Below are 21,418 nucleotides of genomic sequence, written 5' to 3'. Positions count from 1 at the left end.
CAAGCTGTCCTCTATCCAAGCCATAGAAAATTGTCCTCAGCTTGTGACCTGGTTTGCAAGCCATATACCATCTGCTGCCCTCAGGCTGGGTGGAGACCACAGATCTAGTCTTTCATGACATTGTTCCAACCCGAACACCACTGCAGAAACTCACCACTATGCTTCTTGTTGGTAGACATACAGGCTTGCATAGTAGCTGCAAAACGCTGTCCTTCCAGGAAGCCCAGAGTGTGATATTATTTTTAAACAATGGCCACTATAGATCTAATGACTTGAGATGCTATTGGAGTAGGGTGGACCCTTAATCCCAATATTACTGATATTTATGCATGAAGAGAAGAGAAGACACAGGCACACAGGGATGCTATATGATATCTGAGGCAGAGTTCTACTGAGGTATCACAAAACAAAAACCAGCAAGGACTACAGTCAACCACCAGAAGGTAGGAGACCGGCATGGCACAGACTCTGGAAGGAACTGGCCCTACTGTGATACTTAAATCTTGGTTGTTGACTTGACGATATCTAGAATCACTAGGAGAAGAACCTCGATCATGCCTGTGGGGAGTTGTTTTAAATTAAATTGAGGTTGGGAAGTCGCCCACCATGGAAGGCGCCAGTCCCTGTGCTGGGATCCTGACTGTACATGCGAGGTGGACAGCTGCTCCAACCTTCAATCAGTTTGCTACTGTGTCATGATGGACTATACCCATGAAGTGTGAGCCAGAACAAACCTTTGTTCCCTTAAGTGGCCTTGGTGAGAGTTTTGTTTGTTTGTTTTTTAAGTCACAGTGATGGGAAAACAAAAAGCAAAGCTAAAATACCTGCTGGCACCTTTCAGGCTGATAGTTTCCAGAACTATGAAACTATAAATTTTTATTATTGTAAGCATTTGCCTTGGTGGCAATTTTTATGGCAGGCCTAAAAAATCTAGCATAATGGGATTTAAAAAAAAAAAGTTGTATTTGCCATTTTTTTTCATGTATTTTCAGTTTTAGGAACCTCGTCTGTGCTGGATCTTACTTGTCGGATCTTTGCTCTTTAATCCTCAGTTATAATAATTTCCCAGCTAACATATATCACTTGGCCTTCTCCTCAAACTGTGCAAAAGTGGAACAGCCGATGGACAGAAGAGGGCGCCATACAGTGTGTCTATTAACAAATACCACCCCCCAGCCCCAGTGGGAATGGTGTGTGTGAGTTACATGGGAACTTGCTAAAATGCTGATCTGGGCTCAGCGGGTTTGGATAAGGGTTGAAGTTCTACATTTACTAATAATTTTTTGAGTAATCCAAACTGCTCTGTTCAGAATCTCTAATTCCCAGGTGGCTTTAGGAAGGTCTTTATATTTAAATGAAGATACAGTATGAACTTGGTACTTGAAGCCTGTGGTCAACAACATGATAAAAACCACACTGTTATTCCCCAGGAAGAAGCCAGAAAGCTGTTTCTACAATCTTGCCCTCACTCCACTGAGTGTGGCACTCACTGTTTGTCGGAAATAGTGTGAGGCTGATTTCTTGCTTCAGAGGAATCACAACACGGTAAGACACAGCAGAGCCTTTTAGACTCAGCAAACAGCAGCAGATGACCGTGGCCAGCTCCTCAGGTGGCATCTTCACAGCTTCCCTGTGCTAGCCATGGCCTCCAAACACACCCAGAGCAAGGGACCGGTAGAACAAACCTGTAGAAATGTCCAGCTCTGCCTGGCCTACAGCCTTGCAAGGGATTGTTTAAAGAACACTGGGTAAGATCAGAAAAACCCAAAGAGCGTTTTCCCCATGTGTGGGTAATCCCTGTAGAAGCAAACCAGAAGCCATCTAGGCTGCTTGTAGCTTGATATCCTGTTTTGGAGAAAATGTTCATTTATCCTAGTCCTAGGTGTGTGTGTGTGTGTGTGTGTGTGTGCACATGCGTGTATATGTGTGCTATGATTTAGATCTAGAACATCTTCAAAAGGCTTGGCCCTCATGATGGTAGGCCTAGTGAAGAAACTTTACTGACCAGCTGGATGTCTTTGAAGGATACCCTACCTTTTGCCATGAGACTTTGTATTTTCCTCTGCCACACATTCAAGCTGTGACCTATTGACTCATCATAGGACTGTATAGGGCATTGATGGAAACTATGAGCCAAATAGGTTTTAATACAGAAACAGAGGGTGCTCTCTCTCTCTCTCTCTCTCTCTCTCTCTCTCTCTCTCTCTCTCGTGTCTCTGTGTGTGTGTGTGTCTGTGTGTGTGTGTGTGTGTGTGTGTGTGTGTGTCTGTGTCTGTGTCTGTGTGTGTCTCTCTCTCTCTCTGTGTCAATGAAAATAAAGCCTGGATTTACTCATTAGTTGGTTGGGCTGTTATCTCATATAAGAACCACTGGGGAGTCTTTCATTCCGGAAATGTACAGTGATCTGAAATCCCATCATGCCCTGCATCACTTCACACTCATCCTTTCTTTGGTGGCACCAGCTATGTAGTGGGCACTTTGAGAGGACCACAGGGTTGTGGAGCTGTGTGGCTTTTCTGGAGGCTGCCATCTTATAGGACAAGCAAAAAAATCAACCCACAGTGGTAGTGTTCCCCAACAAAGATCCCATTCATATCGTCTTGTGGGCACTCGGGAGGTTTCACAGGGCAAAGGTGGCAGAGGGAAGAACTTGAGCACAGGTTCAGAGGGACATTCGGAGCTGGACCTGACATTCTGAGGAGAGATGAGCTGGGAACATTTGCCCTGTGAATCAGCACTTCCTAGCAGTTATTCTAAGGAGCCAAAATCCCACAAGATGCTTTGAAGAGAAAAAAAAATTTTTAGTACAATGTTTGAACATGCTAAGTTCATGCTGTACTATAAAGCCATTCCCCTCAGCTGGAATATTATAAATTGCATAAAAATTCTATTTAATCTCTACCTCTTCCCCAATGCAACCAAAATACATATCCATCCTTTAAAGATCCCATGAAATCTCACACTTGCAAATCCTCTTAAACTATTCAAGCCGGAGTGTCCCCGATTTAGATGACAGTGAAAACTTTGAAAAATGCTTCTGTGAAAATGTATGGGATGTTTTAGGGTATTCTGGAAAACACATCTGAGTTTAGTTGTAGTCTGATGGAGTCTGTTTGTTGGCCTTCTGATTGGACAGGTGACCTTCGAGCAGCCAGTCTTCACAAACTCAGCTCCGGTCACTGCCATCGCTTCCCAGGACTACTGAGGTAGAGGCTTCCCACCCAGTTCAGATGATCTGCTCTCCCACATTTACCCCACGTGTACAGTACATTATGGTCAAGAAGTGCTCTAATATCTCAGTTTCCTTAGAACAAAGCCAGCCTTTCCACCAGCTCACGGGTCCTCTCTCTAGCTTCTGCCCTCATCATCCAGTCCTATGGCTCTTCCCTCAGTCTTAGACTAGCCAACAGCCTGCTGCCTCCATGGAAGCCATTCCTGTTTCTTCCCTGACAGCAATCCCAGCTGGAGGAAAAACACTGTATGCAGTCTCCCTTTGCCTTGTGTAGCCTGCCGCCTCACACTGAACTTGGTTTATACTTTCCTGAAGGCGCTGAAAGCATCCTTCTGGACAGCTCGGGCCTGGTCTCTATCCACTCCCAGTCTGCTCAGGCTCTCTCTGGCTCTCCTGCTAGCCTTGAGTCTCCTTGTCTTTCTCCTGTTTCTAGCCACTGACAGGAGGTGACCAGGAGTCCACCAGGCTTTTCTTTAGATATGTTTTTTGTGTGTGTGTTCAGAATTGTCCATAGGGCCAGATAACAATTGACCAGGAGTTCACCCGGGAGTCCCTGGGGTCCTGCAAATTATTTGATAAAGGAGGGTGCTCCAGACAGGAGTAAGAAGACCACCATGGCTCCCTTCTCAAGTTACTTCAACAGAGCTGTTTTTTAATATTTCTAGGCAGAGGCCAGAAGACCGATGTGCTATTTCTACCTGGTAGAGATACATGTTCTCTCTAGCTCTGCTGGGCCTTGGAGATCCAAGCACACACATAGTTCACTGCTATAACATCAGTCTTGCCAAAACAATAAAATGATCCCTGCTCCCTCAAAAATCTCCAAGCAGCCTCAGTGGTAAGAACTGGTCAGATGTATCAGTCAATGGACCAACTAACTCTATGGCAGTGTGACTTGGTCAAATAAAACTGGAAGGTGGGCTACAAAGGTCCAAAGGTAGGGGACAATGGCAGCCATCTGGAGTAGATATTTAGGTTGTTAAAGTCCAAGTGCATAAGGTCTATGAATTCTCAGAGGCCTGGTGTTGGTGAGACATCTCAAATATTTGGTGTTGTACAGCGAGTGGCATAGGTCCTTCTGTGGGGTGCATTCAAAAGATGCTGGCAACGTTTGATCCAAGTGTCTTTGTTCCCATCCCTGCCAGCAGATCTGTATATTGCTTTAAGTAGTGCGCCCAGCGTTACATAGTAACCTTTCTTGGGTGTGGTACTGATGAGGAGATTCTATCCCTTCCTATGTTTAAGTCACTGTTGGTGGTTCCTCTCCATGGCCACTCATGTGTGACACTGGACTGGGTTAAGCATCCTTCTGCCAGTGGGCACACAAGGGCTTCTTAGGGTACTGCTCTTGATTCTGAGGGTGGAGTCTTTTCTCTCAGAGTAGTTGAGCAGACCTGGCAGGCAGGCAAACCTTTGTGCCAGCCAGTAAAAGCAACTCTCCTCAGCTACATCTGTCCTTCCCACTGTACTTTTGGCCCTCTTCAGGGAACAAGTCTGAGTCTCTTAATGTGCTTTCCATGTCAGGAATGTCTGACAGCCCTTGTTCTTCCTTCCAAAGGTAGAAAGGACTGTCATGTTGGGCAGCCAGGGTGTCTCTGGAAGCTACTCACAAGCATTTTATTTTGGCATAGCAGTTACTGGTGACTGACTGGAAGATCGACTCAGAGTACCTCTTTGTTTTACTTTGATGTAGCCATGTGACTGGATCCTTTTTTTTAAGTATGGGTGGGAGGGGAGAGAAAGGGAGAGAAAGGGAGAGAGAGAGAGAGAGAGAGAGAGAGAGAGAGAGAGAGAGAGAGCACAAAGCATTGCCTCTGCTGCCCTCTACTGGCTAAATCACAACCTTCACTACCGCCTGGCGAGATGCTTGCAGAACCTGTGTTAGTAAGTATAGATCGGTCCTGCATGCATGTCTTGGTTAAGTTTCCAAATCCCCATTACAAGACTGAATATCTTTCCTTGACTCTCTTAGAGAACTCTAGATGTCCAAGGAACTCAACTCAGAAATGTGATCCAAGAGCCAGTTTGGATCTGCAGTCTACCTGGAGGGCAGATGACACTCCAGACGTGATCATCCTGATGGCCCAGGAGGAGTGTGTCACAGGATTGTCTGAAGGACCATGCCAAATAAAGTTAAAATAAGCAGACTATAATGGCTCCTTGTTTTTATGAGATTATTTATACGACAAATAACATCTCAATCTTCATTTGAATACCCCTAACATAATTGGGGAACAAGACAGGTTGCATTTATTTTATTATTATTTATTAAATTATTATTGTATGTATATAGTTCAGGTTGAGATATAGGAAATATGTATGTGTGTGTATATATATACATATATATATATACACCTGCGTGTGTGTGGGTTTAGAGGACAGAGGACAGCCTCAATGTCATTCTTCATGTGTTGACCACTTTTGGCTTTGTTTTTTGGTTTTGTTTGTTTTGGTTTTGAGACAAGGTCTCTCAAGGGCCTAGAACTGACCAACAGAAAGAGCTTCCTGTTTCTGACTGCTCTCCCTGCTACTGGGATTCCAAGTACAAGCTAAAACATGAATTCTCAGACTTGAGCTTAACTCTTTATGCTTGCACAGTAAACGCTTAATCAAGTTAGCTATCTCCCCTTCACCCCTTCAGCCTGGAGATAAGTTTAAGTGACGCAGAGGTCCACTTTTTATGATGCCGTTCTTCTCTACAACCAAGCGCGGCCAGGCACCAGGCTTCCATGGAACTCACTGGTCTCCCTGTCCGTCGTGAATAAGCTGGGCGTGCTATGGATAAGGGAGTATGTTTAATGACTCCCCGTTTGCCCAGCCCCATCCCTGTACTCTGAAAGTCTGTCACTCTCCTCTTTCTTTCTCCTGTTCCTCGGCATCCAGTGTGAACGCGTTCCCTCCTATCTGCCATGGCACCCGATGTGAACATGTTCCATCCTATCTGTCATGGCATCCAGTGTAAATGTGCACCCTCCTATCTTTTGTGGCACCCGGTGTGAACATGTTTCCTCCTATCTGTCTATCTGTCCTGGCACCCAGTGTGAACGTGTCTGTCTTATCTGTCACAGCACCCAGTGTGAATACGCCCATCCTATCTGCAGATCGCCTTGGAGCTTGAAAGCTTTCCCAGGTTGCCGCCATTATTCACACTCCATTTGCAGCTTTGGCTTTGAGGGGAACTTTTCTTCAGCCAAATCTTGCTTTCTACCCTTTGAGAGATACCCCTGCACATCAAGGGTGCTTAGCCTGCCTCTCCCACCCCTGTTCCCCCTTCTTTATGCAGAGAATGCTACTGGCTCTTCCTTCCCCCACTCCCTCCACCCTGGCCCTGGCCCCTGGATCACTGCTGGCTCTGGCCCTGCTCCAGAAGGAGGAGGAGTTTGGGGTCTAGGCAGTGGGCATGGTTGTCACAGTTCACTCTAAGAATAAGGATTTGTAAGGAAGGGCAAACTCACTTCATCCTCTGAGAGGGTCTACTTTTATCGATTTTTCCAATCAAGCTTCTAATACAGTTCTTTAAAAAAAAAAAAAAGTGTGACTTTTCTTTAAACTTCTAAAGAAAACTTTAAAACCTGAACACGATGATCTATTTATTGTCTTTTCAAAGTTCTCAAACACGGCAGAATTCCCTTCCCACTTCTACTTGGGTGGGAAAGCAGGCATAAGTGACACTTTACAGGAAGCGTTTTGCCATTGGCTCCATCTATCCTCTCTCTAATGGGTCTTGGGCAGCTGTCCCAGGCTAGAAAAGTAACATTAAAGCTGAGAACAAAACCGAGGGCTTGGATTTCTTTTTAAATTAGAAGGGGTGGTGCCATTTGGAGCTCTCTGGTTCCTGGAAGCTGTTGACATGCTTCTAAAGATGTCGTAAATCACCGTGTTCTTACAGGCATCTTGGTTTAAGGACTTCTTAAGCAGCTTTGGTTGAGTTGGAGGCTTTTCTAAGTCAGCAGCTCTCAACTGTGGGGTGCGACCCCTGGGGGGGGGCGGTTAAATGAGAGTTTCATAGGAGTTGCATATCAGATATCCCGTATCAGATATTTACATTATGATTCATAACAGTAGCAAAATTACAGTTATGAGATAGCAATGAAATGATTCTATGGTTGGGGGTCACCACAACTGTTTTAAGTTGTGCTATGGAATTTTGTATTCTTCTGGCATCAGGCTGAGGTGAGGAAAGGGAGTTCCATGGAGCCCACACCCAGTGGCAGGGTCTAGAAGTTGATTAGTGGAGGTGGGAGGGGGATGCTCAGAAACCCACGGGAACTCCGGCTGGGACTCTGGGAAGCCAAACCAGGTCCTGCTGAGATACAATCTGAAATATAAGTGTCTTGTTCTACAGAAAACAGGGAGTCATAACAGAAGATCCCATTTGGAACACTGCTCTGACAATCAGAGGTCTTCATAAGTAGGGTATCACAGGTTAATGGCAATATTCATCCTGGTCAGCTGCTAAAGGCATTGGTTTTTAAGGACCCCAGGCACAAAACAGCACCAACAGGAGGAAACTAATCCCACCCAGACATCCCACTCATCAGACAAATGCCTATGGCACTACGAGCCAAGCTACCACCGAGAGAAACAGAGGTAAACGGCCTGGCCCAGATTTGGACCAAGTCTCCCAAAAGCTCTTGCCTCTTCCCACCTCCCCCCAGTAGCATCATCACCCCTCTGACACATTATATTTGCAAGACCAGTGTCATGCCCAAGTGCCCTGAAGCCTACAGCAGTCAGGGCTCATGTCAGTGCCATGAGGTGAGTGTGAGAGACAATTGCAATGTAAGATTTTATCATCGCAGAACAGGTTCTCAAAAGGAAGACAGCGGGGGAAGCTATCCAAACCGCGTCTTGGTCCTCACGTGAAATGGAGAACGCTGGGCTATCACGGGTTCATGAACCAAACCTACGGTTTCTACTACTTTTCTCATTACTATAGCAAGGTTCTCTACAAAAGCAACTCACAGAAGGAAAGGGCTGTTTTGGCTCACCGTTGACAGGTCCAGCCCATCATGGCGTGTCTCTGGGGAAGGTGGCAGAAGGGTAAAGCTGTTGGCCACAGGGCATTCACAGGCAGGAAGCACAGAGATAGATGCCGGGGCTCAGTTTGCCCTCTCCGTTTTAGTCTACATGGAAAGGCACCTCCCAGAATAGGTTTCCCACCTCCACATTCGAACTATGGCTGGATGTGCATGCACACACACACACACACACACACACACACACACACACACACACTGGAAAAGAGAATACATTTTAAAACACTTTTTTGAAGAAATCATGAATAGCCAGTTTTTCTTCAAAGGGGCCCAAGTAAAGCAGTGAAACAGCATGATCTGTGAACAGCTTGGTAAACGGTCACCTAAGCAGGCAATTGGGCAAACCAACATTCTTGCATTCAACCAGAGAAACAAAATCAACAACAGCACTAAGAAGTAAGTATTTGAATTTTTTGTTTGTTTGTTTTTTGAGACAGGGTTTCTCTGTGTAGCTCTAGCTGTTCTGGAACTCACTCTGTAGACCGTGCTGGCCTCAAAATCACAGAGATCCACCTGCCTCTGCCTCCCAAGTGCTGGGATTAAAGACATGCACCACCACCAGCAGCCTGAAATAGATATTTGAATGACTCCTGTAATAATCTCTTGTACCTGTGAGTCACCCAAAGGAGGTTTTGTTTTGTTTTCTTTTGTTTTTCGGTGGGAAAATGAACTGAAATATATGTGTGTAATTATTGTACCCAACTGCAAAAGACAAAACAACAAAAACTTTCAATAAAGAAGACGCTAAGTATAGAAACTGGGGTTTTTGAGCTGAAAGCTATCTCAGTGGTGCCAGAAAATTCTCTCCCCACGACACTCCTGTGAATAGTTGGTCTGGAAATGTGCTTGCCAGCATTCTTGTTTGCTTCAGAGTTAGGAAGCATATGTGTTTCCCTCTGAGAACAAAGTCCATAAATATTTTATGTAAGTAAAGGAAATGAATTGGATTCATCCCTAGATCATTTGTCACTCACAGCAAAGACAAGAAATCCACTCTGTCCACATCAGCCGGCAGCCTGTGCCAGAAGCCCAATGTGAAATGACACCAATTTCATTTTTTCCTACTCACCCTCTAGCTAGTGTTGCTATGCCAACATCAGTTAACTTCATTCCCACACCTGCGGAAGAGAGAGCAAAGACAGAAGTTTGAGTCGTTAGGCGAGGCCCAGAGAGGATTGGTCAGATCATGTCGCACACAGGGGAAGGGAAGTTTATTGTCTTTCTGGGTCCATGTGGACTTTCCTCCTGGAGAGTCTCAGGAGACTCACAGTCACACATGTCTGTGGAAGGGGTTAATGATGGGGGAGGGCAGACCTGTGACTCAGTACCCAAGTCAGGCCTCCTTCAGGTTTGCTCTAGACTGAGTGTGAGACTTAGCACTTTCCCCACGAGCTTTCTTCTAAGAAATGCTGTCTCTTGGACTTAGGTTTGGTTCCCTACTCCTCACTGAACCCCTCACATAGAAGGAAGCAGGGTCAAGGACTGCCTTGGCCAACAGCAGCAATAAGACATTCAAGGCAATGTGTTCAAAGCCAAACTCCACCTACGCAATTTCTCATTTCCACAAAGAATTTCCAGATTCTAGGGAACATTCACAAGTTTGTGGGAAAACTTTCAGCCTTTAGCCCCGGAACAATGGCGTTTAGAATCCACAGCCTGGCCGTTTAAGACTTTTAAGACCATGGAACCACAGTGGCGCTGGGAAGAACCGAACTCAAAACAGTAAAACAGCTACTGAGCTTCCCACTCTGGCCCAGCAAAAAGCCACAGATGTGCTTGTTAAAATCCCAAGCACACAGGAGGCTTTTTGCTACTGTCCTCCTAGGAAGGGCAGCTGGAAAGTAGTTAGGATCCAGAGGCGTAAGGAAGACAGAACACCTATCTTCCAGCATCCGAAAGATGGGCATCCCTCTACAACAAAGGACTGCCCACTCTCCCTCTGACCCAGCCTCAGCCATTATCCTTAGCTACTCCCATGCTAGCAGTTGGGAACAGCACCAGTTCTCATACCCAGAGTGTGGAGGTTCCCTAGGCCTTCGTAGCATCTTCTTGTTCTATCCATGTATTCTTTCTGCTTCTGACCTTCTACAATGGCACCTCTAGGCACTTGCCCTACCTCAGTGCACCCCACCTGTGCAATCCAGTGGTGACCCGTTGGTCACCTATGACATATCTCTGACTTTGGGATCTATAAGAGCAGGGCTATAAGCCGTGTGGTATCTCTGCCAACGAGCCGGTAACTTGGCCATAGAGTAGCTAGGTAGGTGACAGCAGACGGTATAGAAGGATCCAGGTCTCTCTGAAACCAACTCTGGGAGAGGATTGAATGATAACTTGGTTCCATGGCTCTTTATCCCAGAGACCCAGGAAAGGCAAGCTGAAGCCAGAACACTCTGGTTCAGCAGTGTCCACCCAGAGCATGGCAAAAATGCCACATTGTTGCTATTGGGACTGGCGAGTCACCTGGAAGCAATGAGCCCAGCCTTTGTGCCTTGCACCTGTGAGCTAAGCATGGTACTTTGAAGAGCCCAGTGAACGTTTTAAAAGCCGAGTCATCTAATTTCATCCAAAGCTACCAACAACTCGAACATGGAAAGGCCTGCTGCATGTTTACTTTATTGTAGGAAGTACAATAATTGTAAAAAAAAAAAAAAAAAAAAAAAAAATGTCACATGGCAAAGGCCCCTTTGGACATCTTTTTTCCCACAGTTCTAAGTTCCAGTAAGGTCCAGTTTTTAGAAGTCGTGTGGCAACAGGTGCTTGAACAGCGGCAGTGCCATCCCTTGCTCACAGTCTACAGCTACCATTTTGGTTTAGAAAAGTAGAAAGCCAAGGTCAGCGGCAAGCATAGGGATGTTTGCAGCATGCAAGCATGAGGAAGGACTGAAGCGTGTGTGTGTGTGTGTGTGTGTGTGTGTGTGTGTGTGTGTGTGTGTGTGTGGTCTCAAAGCACTCTGGGGAAATGGGAGGCAGATAGCATTTGGAGAATTTCTCAGAGACTTAAGCTTGGTTTAATTATCTGTCAGCAACTCAACAAAGGTTTTTCAACAGTCACTGGAGGGCGGTCTTCTCAACCTGATGAGCATCTGTCAAAGTGATGCGAGGCTACTAGCAGCCTATGGGTTGGTTCTGATGGGAGAAGAGCAGAGGTCTCTTCACAGAATCTCAGTTCATGGATGGCTCCCTAGAAAGCCTAGTGGTCTCAACAGGTCTCGGGTCTCAGTTCCAAGTCACAGACCCACCTCTGACCCCACACACCTGAAGTCTCGCCAAACCTCTTTCAGCAAACAAACGTACCCAGGGGAAGGGGACAATCACATCTGGTTTTATTTCTCTTATGGTTAATTCCAGTGTAGAGGTGCTGCTTAAAGAGTGATTAAAGTGAGCCTGTGCCGCAACGAGGATGGCATTGAAGAGGCTTTTCCGAGCAGCAGACTGTAAATAAACGCTGTTATGAAGCACTGTGCCAACATGTTTAAGCACACACATCATTTAACAGAGAGATGTGATATTCTACTGCAGTTGTTTACTAGTGCCCAGAAGCAAAACTAACTGAGCGGAAGCTCCAGGGTGCTGTTTTTCAGTAGACAAAATACATTTAACGCAGAATCAACTCTGAAAGCAACTACTGAGGGGAGAACACTTGTACAGCCAGAATCCGACTAGAACAAATAGCTATCTGAACAGAATGGTGTGTGTGTGTGTGTGTGTGTGTGTGTGTGTGTGTGTGTGTGAAGTCATTCTTGGGAGGGGACAGGCATTGCTGCCTCTGCAGATCAGCTCATCTGTAAGACAGACCTGTTTTCTGACCCAGCTGACTTACAAGAGTCCCTGAGAGCCCTGTAGAAGATATCCACCCATCAGAACCTTGTAATGTCAGGGGATACTTAAAAACACTGGGAAGTAAACTTACTACAAGGTTTTAGTTTGTCATCTTGTGCAGGAAGTGTGATAGCCAGAGTCTGAAAATGTAGGTTGGAGTCTGGACCCATCGACAATTTTAGGTGACTGACAATCACTAAACTGCTGCTTCTGCCCTCAACTTTCTCATCTGTAACATGGGGGGCATCATATACTCTCCACTGACAAAAAAAAAAAAAATCATAGAAAAGTGAATACACGCTAAAGCTGGAGAGATCTGGTCCCTCCTGTAGTCTAGCCACTCAGCTGGATAGTGTTTGCCTTCTTGCTTTGATAATGTACAACAGGTTCATGAAACATGGTTATTAAACAAAGCTCCATCAAGGACACATGGACGCTTCTCTATACAGTTTGCATTCTGTCTGTCTCTGTGTGTTTCTCTTTGTGTCTCTGTCTCTCTGCCTGTCTCTGTATGTCCCTGTCTCTGCCTGTCTCTGTGTGTCTCTGTTTGCTGAGCACCCAGTCTCAAGCACTGAGGAACACCAGGTTCCCAGCTCTTAGGTGTGAGACAACTGTTGTACTATTTTAATATAAGCTGACTTAAAAGATTCTAGTACATGCATGTATATAATTTAATAAATTCTAATATATATTTTGATTACATAAAGCTCATTTGAGAGAGAAGCCAAAAAAAAAAAAAAAAAAGGAAAAAAAAGATTGAGGAAGCACAGGCAGTTGGTAGCACACGGATGAAGACCCAGACACTACCACAGGTAACTGTCCTCTGCTGGACGCCTATACTGAGCACACTCTCCAGAGTTACCTGCCCATGGACTGAGGGAGCAGGAGCGATTGTCCACAGCTCCCATTAACATCAGGCAAATACTGCTCATGGTGTGGGCATTGACTCCCCTGTACAAGCCTCTTGCCACACTGGCAAAACATACAGAAAGTTTTTAGGCGCTGGAACACTGGTTCCTTCCTGTCTGGGCCAGAGCACTGAGCAGATCTTGGGTGGCAGCTCTGGCCCCAACATCCAAGAACCCAGAGGAAGCAGGGATCCCAGGCACTCGAACTCAGGCAGTATCCTAGGTAAGCAGACAGCAGGGCCCGCCCTAAACAGGGAGTAACTGGGAACCAAAAGGACCCAGAAAGTTACTCCTGGCCTGGAACACTGGTTCCTTCCAGTCTGGGCCAGAGCACTGAGCAGATCTTGGGTGGCAGCTCTGTCCCCAACCTCCAAGAACCCAGAGGAAGCAGGGATCCCAGGCGCTCTAACTTGGACAGTGTCTTAGAAACTAGTTCTCAGATCTGAGGCCTAGATCAGACCTCTGCCAGGTCTGCTGTTGTGTGGACCCCGGATTCCACCTGAGACATACTGGAAGGTCCACTCAATCCAGATCCACAGAGGAACAAATGAACTCAGAGCTTCAGACAACATATCCTGAGATATTCTAGAGGAGACACTGCACCCAGAACAGCAGACACCTAGCTGGACTACTACCTTGGAGGCACCATATCCTGAGGCATCCTAGAGGTACCACTGTAATCAGTGCAGCTGGAAAAGATCACAGAGACATCTGGACCCCTAGGAGATCAGACACAAGCTAGATAACTAGAAAGACAGGCTTCAGTCAGAGACAGCAAGTACAGGTGGCACTAGAGTTAACCAGATGGCAAAAGGCAAGAGCAAGAATGTAAGCAACAGAAACCAAAGTTACATGGCATCATCAGAACCCAGCTCCCCCATCAGAGCAAGCCCTGAACACCCCATCACACCAGAAAAGCAGGAATCAGAATTAAAATCACTTCTCATGATGATGATAGAGGGCTTTAAGAAAGACATAAATAACACTCTCAAAGAACTTAAGGAGAGCACTGGTAGACAGATAGAAACCCTTAAAGAGGAAACACAAAAATCCCTTAAGGAATTTCAAGAAAATGCAACCAAACGGGAAAAGGAATTAAACAGAACCATGCAGGATCTAAAAATGGAAGTAGAAACAATAAAGAAATCACAATGGGACAATACCCTGGAGATAGAAAACCTAAAAAAAAGATCAGGAGTCATAGACACAAGTATCACCAACAGAATACAAGAGATGGAAGAGAGAATCTCATGTGCAGAAGATATCATGGAAAACATTGACACAACTGTCAAAGAAAATGCAAAATACAAAAAGCTACTAACCCAAAATATACAAGAAATCCAAGACACAATGAGAAGGCCAAACCTAAAAATAATAGGTATAGATGAGGGGGAAGACTCCCAACTAAAAGGACCAGTAAATATCCTCAACAAAATTATAGAGGAAAACTTCCCTAACCTAAAGAAAGAGATGTCCATAAATATACAAGAAGCTTACAGAACTCCAAATAGTTTAGACCAGAAAAGAAATACTTCCCGCCATATAATAGTCAAAACATCAAATGTACAAAACAAAGAAAAAATACTAAAAGCAGTAAGGGAAAAAGGCAAAGTAACATATAAAGGCAGACCTATAAGAATTACACCAGACTTCTCACCAGAGACCATAAAAGCCAGAAGATCCTGGACCGATATCATACAGACCCTAAGAGAACACAAATGCCAGCCCAGACTACTATACCCAGCAAAACTGTCAATCATTATTGATGGAGAAACCAAAATATTCCATGACAAATCCAAATTTACACAGTATCTCAACACAAATCCAGCACTTCAAAGAATAATTGGTGGAAAACTCCAACACAAGGAGGGAAACTACAACCTAGAAAAAGCAAGAAAGTAATCTTCCAAAAACCCCAAAAGAAGATAGTTACACAAACATATCTCCACGGATGTTAGCCCAAAAGCTTGGATTAGCGAAGACTCAACCCACAGACCACATGAAGCTCATAAAGAAGGAAGACCAAGAGGGGATGCCTCAGTTCTACTTAGAACGAGAAATAAAAATGCTCAAGGGAGCAAATAGGGAAACAAAACATGGAACAGAAACTGAAGGAGGGGCCATCAAGAGACCTTTCCACCTGGGTATTCACCCCATGTACAGCCACCTAATCTAAACACTGTTGTGGATGGCTGGAAGTGCATAATGTGAGGAACATGATATAGCTGTCTCCTTAGAGGTCAGCCAAAGACTAAAACACTCAGAGGACAATGTTCACAATTAACCACTGATATGATCAGGGGTTTCCCAATGGAGAACTTAGTGAGAGGTCTGAAGGAGCAGAAAGGGTTATTGACCCCAGGTGGAAAGAAACAATACCAAACAACCAGAGCCCCCCAGGGTCTAAACCACCAGCCTGGGAACACATAGGGAGGGACCCAAGACTCCAGAGGTATATGTAGGGGAGGATGGCCCTGTCAGACATAGGTGGGAGAGGAGTTTCTTGGTCCCATAAAAAAAAAAAAAAAAAGAATGAAAAATGAATGAATGAACACACAGTGGGGGGGGGATGTGAGGGCGGGGAGGGGATAGTGAGGGGGGTAGGTGTGGTCACTGCCTCATAGAAGCATGAGGAGGGGGATGGGATAGGTTTCTGGGTGGTGGGAGGAAGTAGGCTAAGGGGATAAAATCTGAAACGTAAATACTACAACCAATTTTAAGAAGCGGGGGAAAAAAAAAGTCTTCAGAACCAACATCTTTAAAAAAAAATGTCAGCCCCCTGGGGGTGGGAATTTTTTTTTTTTCTTGATACTAAAACTTGTTCTGAGAATTGTATATTGCAGAATACACAGCCTTGGTGTATCTACTCATCAAGCATACTGAGCAGACCTGCCCAAACCTCTGATGTCCTGGAATTCCATCTGGATTCAGTGAAGACACAGCATCAGAGGCTTATCAACTTACTCTCCCCCCCCCACCCCTCTTCTAAAATCTCAACGCCCTTAATCAGCTTGAAGAAGTTAAAGAAGAGTCAGCGCCCCTATTCCCTGAGCTTGGGGACTAATGTGGTTAATAATGGTCTGTCTTTCTAGGGACAAGTAGTGGTTTTGTTGGAACAGGGGGGATTAGCTAGGACTTACTGCATAGCCATAACCTACTGGTAGAAATCTGTATAATTATTATCAAGATGAAGTTATAAATTCTTAAATGGTACAAAATTTACTTTGATCTCAAATTTAAGGTTTTCATTGGTATGAGCCTCTTATTAATATAAAAATGAGATGAATATTGATATGCTCATGGGCATTGTGCCTGTATAACACATTTAGGAATACAATGCCTAGACCCAGCCCTTTTTTAACTTTTTTAACTGATTTGGGATGGTTAACCTATGAGTTAAGGGGCTATAGCAAATTCATATTTTTGAGTTTATTGTTAGGGTGCTTTCCATATTTTACTTAGAAATAGCTGAGAGGAGTTAACAGAAAACTGTCCAGGTTACCTTACATGGATAGTTGGTTTTCAAAACATCAGAAGTCCATAGGACTGATGCTACAAATATTTATATATTAATGTTCATATTGATTAGAGACCTGTCTGCTCCTGACAGCTTCCTGTCGTGGATTCTAAGAAGAAATTGAGCATCCTTGGAGTTACTCCAGTTGTGTGGTAACAGCCACTAGGCAAGAATTGCCTCTCTCCATCTACAGACAAATTACTGTCCAGAAAAGGACACACATGCAGAATAGTCGACTGATTATATCTGCCTAGACAGAGTAATCAGTCCTTAATAATCCTGCATCACTAAGGTCTGTCAGATGATTCTGGGCCAGAAGACTGAAGAGTTGATGCTCCAACGTTCGGTAGTATAGGGGCTTTTCAGGTGTTCAGAGGTCTCTATAAATTGGCTAAGTTTTAGAAGCTATGCTTTGTGCTTCCCACTATTATAGTTAACTCAGTCATTCTGGATTTCTGATGGGGTTGAAAACTTATAGCTATTTACCGTAAGAGAAAAGATTTGAGTGGATGGTTGTCAGCTGACATTCATCCTAAAGCCAGGTTCAGAACTAAATGTTTTAGTTAGGATAGATGACAGAGGTGCTGGTTAGTCAACAAAATGATGGACTGGGTATTAGGACTATCTTGTACCTCACTGGTACAAATTGGCATAATTATGCTCTAATTGTATTTTGAGAGAAAAGTTTCATTTTAACAGGAAGGGTGATGTGTAGGAAGAGCTAAGGTAGGAGGAGTACTGAGAGGAAGAAAAGGAGTAAGAAGAGGAGGAGAAGAAGGATAGGAGAAGCTAGGTGATGAAAGTGAGAAAGAGTGGGGAGACAGGGAGGCAGATATTCATGTATCTCCACCAGTCAAAGATAGTTGTTATATCTAGGTCAGTCAGTGGGTTACACCTCTGATTGAACAATTCCAAACTTATAACGCTTATGATTAACATTATTTAAAAAAAATGTATAAATGCAAAAAGGAAAAAGGGGCATGGGATAGGGGTTTTCTAAGGGGGGGATGGGGAAAGGGCATGGCATCTGAAGTGTAAATAAAATATCTAATAAAAAAAAAAAAGAAAAAAAAAAAAAGAAAGTTTTTAGGCAATTTGATACCCACAGGTGGAACCAGGCAGAAAGGGCAATGGTGAATTACCTCGGCTTCCCGGGTACAAATCTCCCTGTTCTTTTTTATTTCCAAATAACAATACTGCTGAGAAAAAATCTGAAGTATGCCAGTTAATGACTATGCGGCATTGTCTCATACAAGGGTGCTAAACTCTAGTGGTGGCCTCCAGGATTCCATCCCTGGCATTGTCATTTCCAAGTCAGTCTTCGGGTGAGTGAGCTACCTCCCCAAGCTTCATATTCAATGGGACTTGAGAAACATCTTGGGGAGAAGATGCTTGTTGGTACCCAACAGACCTCTCTTCCTCTTCACTTCCCCTCCTTTCCTTCCTCCCGAACACCCCAGGCCCACAGCCCCTGCAGAGCTGGGCTGCCTGTCCCGCTCACCCTGCATGTCCGTGACCAGGAGACAGCCACTTGTTTTCTGGTATACCCAGTGCTGGAAAGTGCAACACTTCTGACCAGCCTCCGAATCTCGTCTGAGGAAGTTGATTTCCTTCCCATCTCGGATGGAATACTTCACGAATTCTCCAATCAGCTCCTCTTCCACTGTGGCGTAAGGGATGTTGTTCTCGGGCCGACGGATAAGGAAAATAGGAATGATCCTGTCAGGGAGGAGGACGTGATCATGCATCAGGATTTCAGATAGGAACACAGAGTCTGGGCATTCCTGTCACCTGGAGCAGCAGGGCACACGGTCAGTCCAGAGTCCACTCTGGATTTTATCTTACGTTTTGCAGTGTCCTTGGTTATTATGTAATGAACCAGAAGATCCATTACTGCTTTTGTTTCTAGAATTGATTTGAAACTCATCATCCTCGTTACTTTTAATACCATTTGTTTGTTTTGTTTGAGATGTTGTCTTACTATCAGCTTGGCCGGTCTGGAACCCGTTTTATAGAATATGCTGGGCTGGATGGGACTCACAGAGACCAGCCTGTCTCTGCCTCCCAAGTCTTGGGATTAAAAGTGTGAATGGCCATGTCCAGCTTTGTCTTTTTACATTATTTTATGTGTATGGGTGTTTTGCCTACATGCGTGTGCACCACACGTGTGCCTGGTGCTCACAGAGGCCAGAAGGGGGTGTCAGATCCCATAGAACTAGAGTTATAGGTTATGAGCTACTGTGGGTGCTGGGAATGGAACCCAGGTCCTCTGGAAGAGTAGTCAGCGCTTTTAAATGTCAAGCTAATCTCTTCAGCCCCATTTAAAAATAAATGTTAAAGAAAAAAGTCTCACTATGTAGCCAGGCTGGCCTCAAATTCACTAAGTAGTTCAGAGTAGTCTAGAATTCTAGGTCCTCTTGTCTCAGACTCCAGAGATTACAGGTCAGAGTCAAGACGACAGGCTCTATCACTTTATCTCAGCAATCCAATGGATCAGTAGGTATCACTCATCCATCCATCCATCCATCCATCCATTCACCCATCCATTCACCCATCCATCCATCCACCTACCCAGTCATTCATTCATTTATCATCCATCCACCCACAGAACTCTCCACCCATCCATCCACCCATCTACCCATCCATTCATCCACCCACCCATTCATCACCCACCCACACAACTCTCCACCCATTCATCCACCCACCCATTCATCCATCCATCCATCCACACAGCTCTCCACCCACCATCTACCCATCCATCCATCCATCCATCCATCCATCCATCCATCCATCCATCCATGCATCCATCCACACAGCTCTCCACCCATCCATTCATCCATCTATCCACCCACCTACTTACCCACCCACCACATTTATCCCTCCCTCCCTCCCTCTCTCACTCCTTCCTTGCTTCCTTCACTCCCTCTTTCCCTCCCTCCCTATCCATCCTTTTGTTCAGTCAGCAAACACTCATCTGCAGTGGCATCTCTGTGTTACCACTCTCCCAGCCACTCTCTCACAAACAGCAGTAAAGAGAAGAGAGGCTGTGCCTCTTCCCCCCATGAAACGTACATTTAAAGGAGGTAACACACAGAGAGAGGAACTGCATGGAGCTAAGTAGCAGGCAGAAGTCTAATGCAGTGGCTGGCGAGGAGATTGCACTGTGGTGGTGAAGGAGCTGTTATTTCATTTGAAGAGGCTCAATAACAATAACAACTCTGGCTCACCTTGCAGAAGCAAAGATAGAGGGTTGTTTAATCATGCATACCCGTGGCCCTCTTCGTTTGTTCAGTTACATGTACTGTATTTCCACATCCAGCTCCTGTCAGCACCCCAAAGATGAACTTGGAGTCACTGGATCCCTTTCCATTCCTCTTCCCAGTGCATGTGCTCTTTTCACTGGTTTTCACCATCACTGGTCCTATGGGGATGGTTGTCCAAGCCTAGCCTGTTGGAGTTGCCAGAATGTGGCTTTTTGCCCTAAAATTCTCTTATGGTTTCTACTTTTCCTCCCTTAAGGCAGAAGAACTTAAGAGAACAGAGGCTAGTAAAAGAGAGAATGAGAAAGATAACAGGCAGGTTCCTACAGCATGAAACTGAAGTCACGCCAACTGCTGTCTTTGTGTTTAACAGGGAAGCATTGGGTCTTTGCCTTGGCAGCATATTAGTTTTGCTAAAGTTGCTGCCGAGTCTTCTTGTACCAGACACTCATGTGGTGTGCTTCTCGGCAGAGAGCAGCGAGTTCTTTATGTCCTACTGTACACGCCACCCAAGGGAAAGGTTTCTGCATGAACAGGGACATACGGACAAGAACTGCTTCCTTCTTCGCCCTCTTCTTTCACTGATGGCTGCTCTTTTTGCATTTCCAGTACGTCCCGACTTGGCCATTTCTCTTTCTACTTAGCATGCAAATATGACTTTATTATACAAACAGCTAATAAACACGGGCTCCAGACTCTCATAAATTTGCTGAAGCCCAAGATGCTTAAGCAATGAATGGTTGAAGTATAAATTTTCTGTCCAAAGGATCATGGGAAGTGGATTTTGTTCCAGTGTTCCTGATCTTGCCCGCTGTGTCCACCCTTTCCTGTGCCACCATAGCTTATGCTTCTCGTGTTAGTTGGATTGTAATATCCTTAATTCTCTTGTATTTATTTATTGTTTTGACTAGGCAATGAAGGGGAAGTCTATGAGGGGATATATATGATTTTCTATTTAACTTGGTAGATATCGTAGTATCTATTTAATGTGATAGAATCCATTAGCACATTCACAGGCATATTTACTTAGTAAGTACCAGGGCTGGTGAGGTGACCAAGCAGGTAAAGGCACTTGCTCTATAAGCCTGGTGACCCGAGTTCAATCCCGGGAACCTACATAAAGATGTAATGATAACCAACTGTACAGAGTTGGCCTCTGACCTCCACGTGTGTGCCACAGCACATAAGGCTCACTGTATATGTGTGCACATTCACAATAATGATAATAAACTTTTAAAAATACATGGTTTTGTTTTATGTGTGGGTGTTTTGCCTGCATGTGTCTCTGCATCATAGCCATGCTATACCTCCGGGAGGCCAGAAGAGGGCGTCAGGTCCCCTGGAAGTCGAGTTACCAAGGCTGTGATTCACTACATGGATGCTGGGAATTTAATCTGGGTGTCTGGAAGAGCAGCAAATGCTCTTAACCCCTGAGCCATCTCTCCAGCAGCACAATACATTTTTTTTTTAAAGATTATTTATGGGCTGGAGAGATGGCTCGGAGGTTAAGACTGCTCTTCCAGAGGTCCCAGCAACTACATGGTGGCTCACAACTATGTCTGATAGGGATCTGATGCCCCCTTCTGGTGTGTCTGAAGACAGGTACAGTGTACTCACATACATAAAATAAATAAATCTTT

At 44.9% G+C, this 21,418-nt stretch overlaps 1 protein-coding gene across 2 annotated transcripts in view; it reads right to left on the bottom strand.

Moving 5' to 3' along the window:
* Positions 1-21,418, bottom strand: part of Alpk2 (alpha kinase 2) — a 128,319-nt gene that overhangs the window by 4,198 nt on the left and 102,703 nt on the right. For both annotated transcript variants that reach the window (XM_034518393.2, XM_076912551.1), the window contains 2 exons: positions 18,020-18,237; positions 9,341-9,389 (listed from right to left, as the gene is read on the bottom strand). In XM_034518393.2, coding sequence (XP_034374284.1) covers positions 9,341-9,389; positions 18,020-18,237 — 267 coding nt within the window. The remainder of the gene's footprint in view (positions 1-9,340; positions 9,390-18,019; positions 18,238-21,418) is intronic.

The sequence above is a fragment of the Arvicanthis niloticus genome, chromosome 14, assembly GCF_011762505.2.
Source record: "Arvicanthis niloticus isolate mArvNil1 chromosome 14, mArvNil1.pat.X, whole genome shotgun sequence".
NCBI lineage: Eukaryota > Metazoa > Chordata > Mammalia > Rodentia > Muridae > Arvicanthis > Arvicanthis niloticus.
Note: the sequence above shows the minus strand (reverse complement) of the source record. Positions and strands in the feature narration are given on the sequence as shown.